This window comes from Octopus bimaculoides, chromosome 29, assembly GCF_001194135.2.
Source record: "Octopus bimaculoides isolate UCB-OBI-ISO-001 chromosome 29, ASM119413v2, whole genome shotgun sequence".
NCBI lineage: Eukaryota > Metazoa > Mollusca > Cephalopoda > Octopoda > Octopodidae > Octopus > Octopus bimaculoides.
Genome location: NC_069009.1, coordinates 3,508,582 through 3,509,270, shown reverse-complemented (window position 1 = coordinate 3,509,270; position 689 = coordinate 3,508,582). Strand labels below are relative to the sequence as shown.

General features: G+C 40.2%; 1 protein-coding gene across 1 annotated transcript in view; it reads left to right on the top strand.

Moving 5' to 3' along the window:
• LOC106878970 (COP9 signalosome complex subunit 4) overlaps positions 1–689 on the top strand; it is a 25,983-nt gene that overhangs the window by 14,749 nt on the left and 10,545 nt on the right. Inside the window, exon 6 of the mRNA XM_014928346.2 lies at positions 85–229. Within this exon, the coding sequence (XP_014783832.1) occupies positions 85–229 (145 nt within the window). The remainder of the gene's footprint in view (positions 1–84; positions 230–689) is intronic.

Here is a 689-nt window from a genome sequence, read left to right as displayed (position 1 = left end):
TATATATATATATATATATATATATATATATATATATTTATCTTTTCTACAAAGCATTTCCCCTCTTTTACTCCATCCAAACAGGACTGTTATGCTCGAGTTCTGGATTACCGTAGGAAATTTATTGAAGCCGCCCAGAGATATAACGAACTATCGTCCATCATTACCGAGAGCGAGAGAATGAATGCTCTGAAAAAGGCCCTCATTTGTACCATTCTGGCTTCTGCAGGTAAGTCGTTACAGTATCATAGAATGATATTTCTAAGTTTTGCACCTGTTATTTTTTTTTTTTCCTTTCTTGGTTGCTTTGGTCTTGATCCAGAAGATCTGTAGACCTATGAGAAGTATCCCAGCAGTGTTGGGCCTCACAGAGGCAATGACCAAGACCTTTGGCATTATGTCATGCTTGAGAAGAGGACCCATCAAGCTGAGCAAAATGGCAGTCATGGCAGATACCTGTGTCCATTCATTCATCATCATCGTCGTCGTCGTCGTTTAACGTCTGCTTTCCATGCTAGCATGGGTTGGACGATTTGACTGAGGACTGGTGAAACCAGGTGGCTACACCAGGCTCCAATCTGATCTGGCAGAGTTTCTACAGCTGGATGCCCTTCCTAAAGCCAACAACTCCGAGAGTGTAGTTTATATATATACATATATATATATATCATCATCATCATCATCGTTTA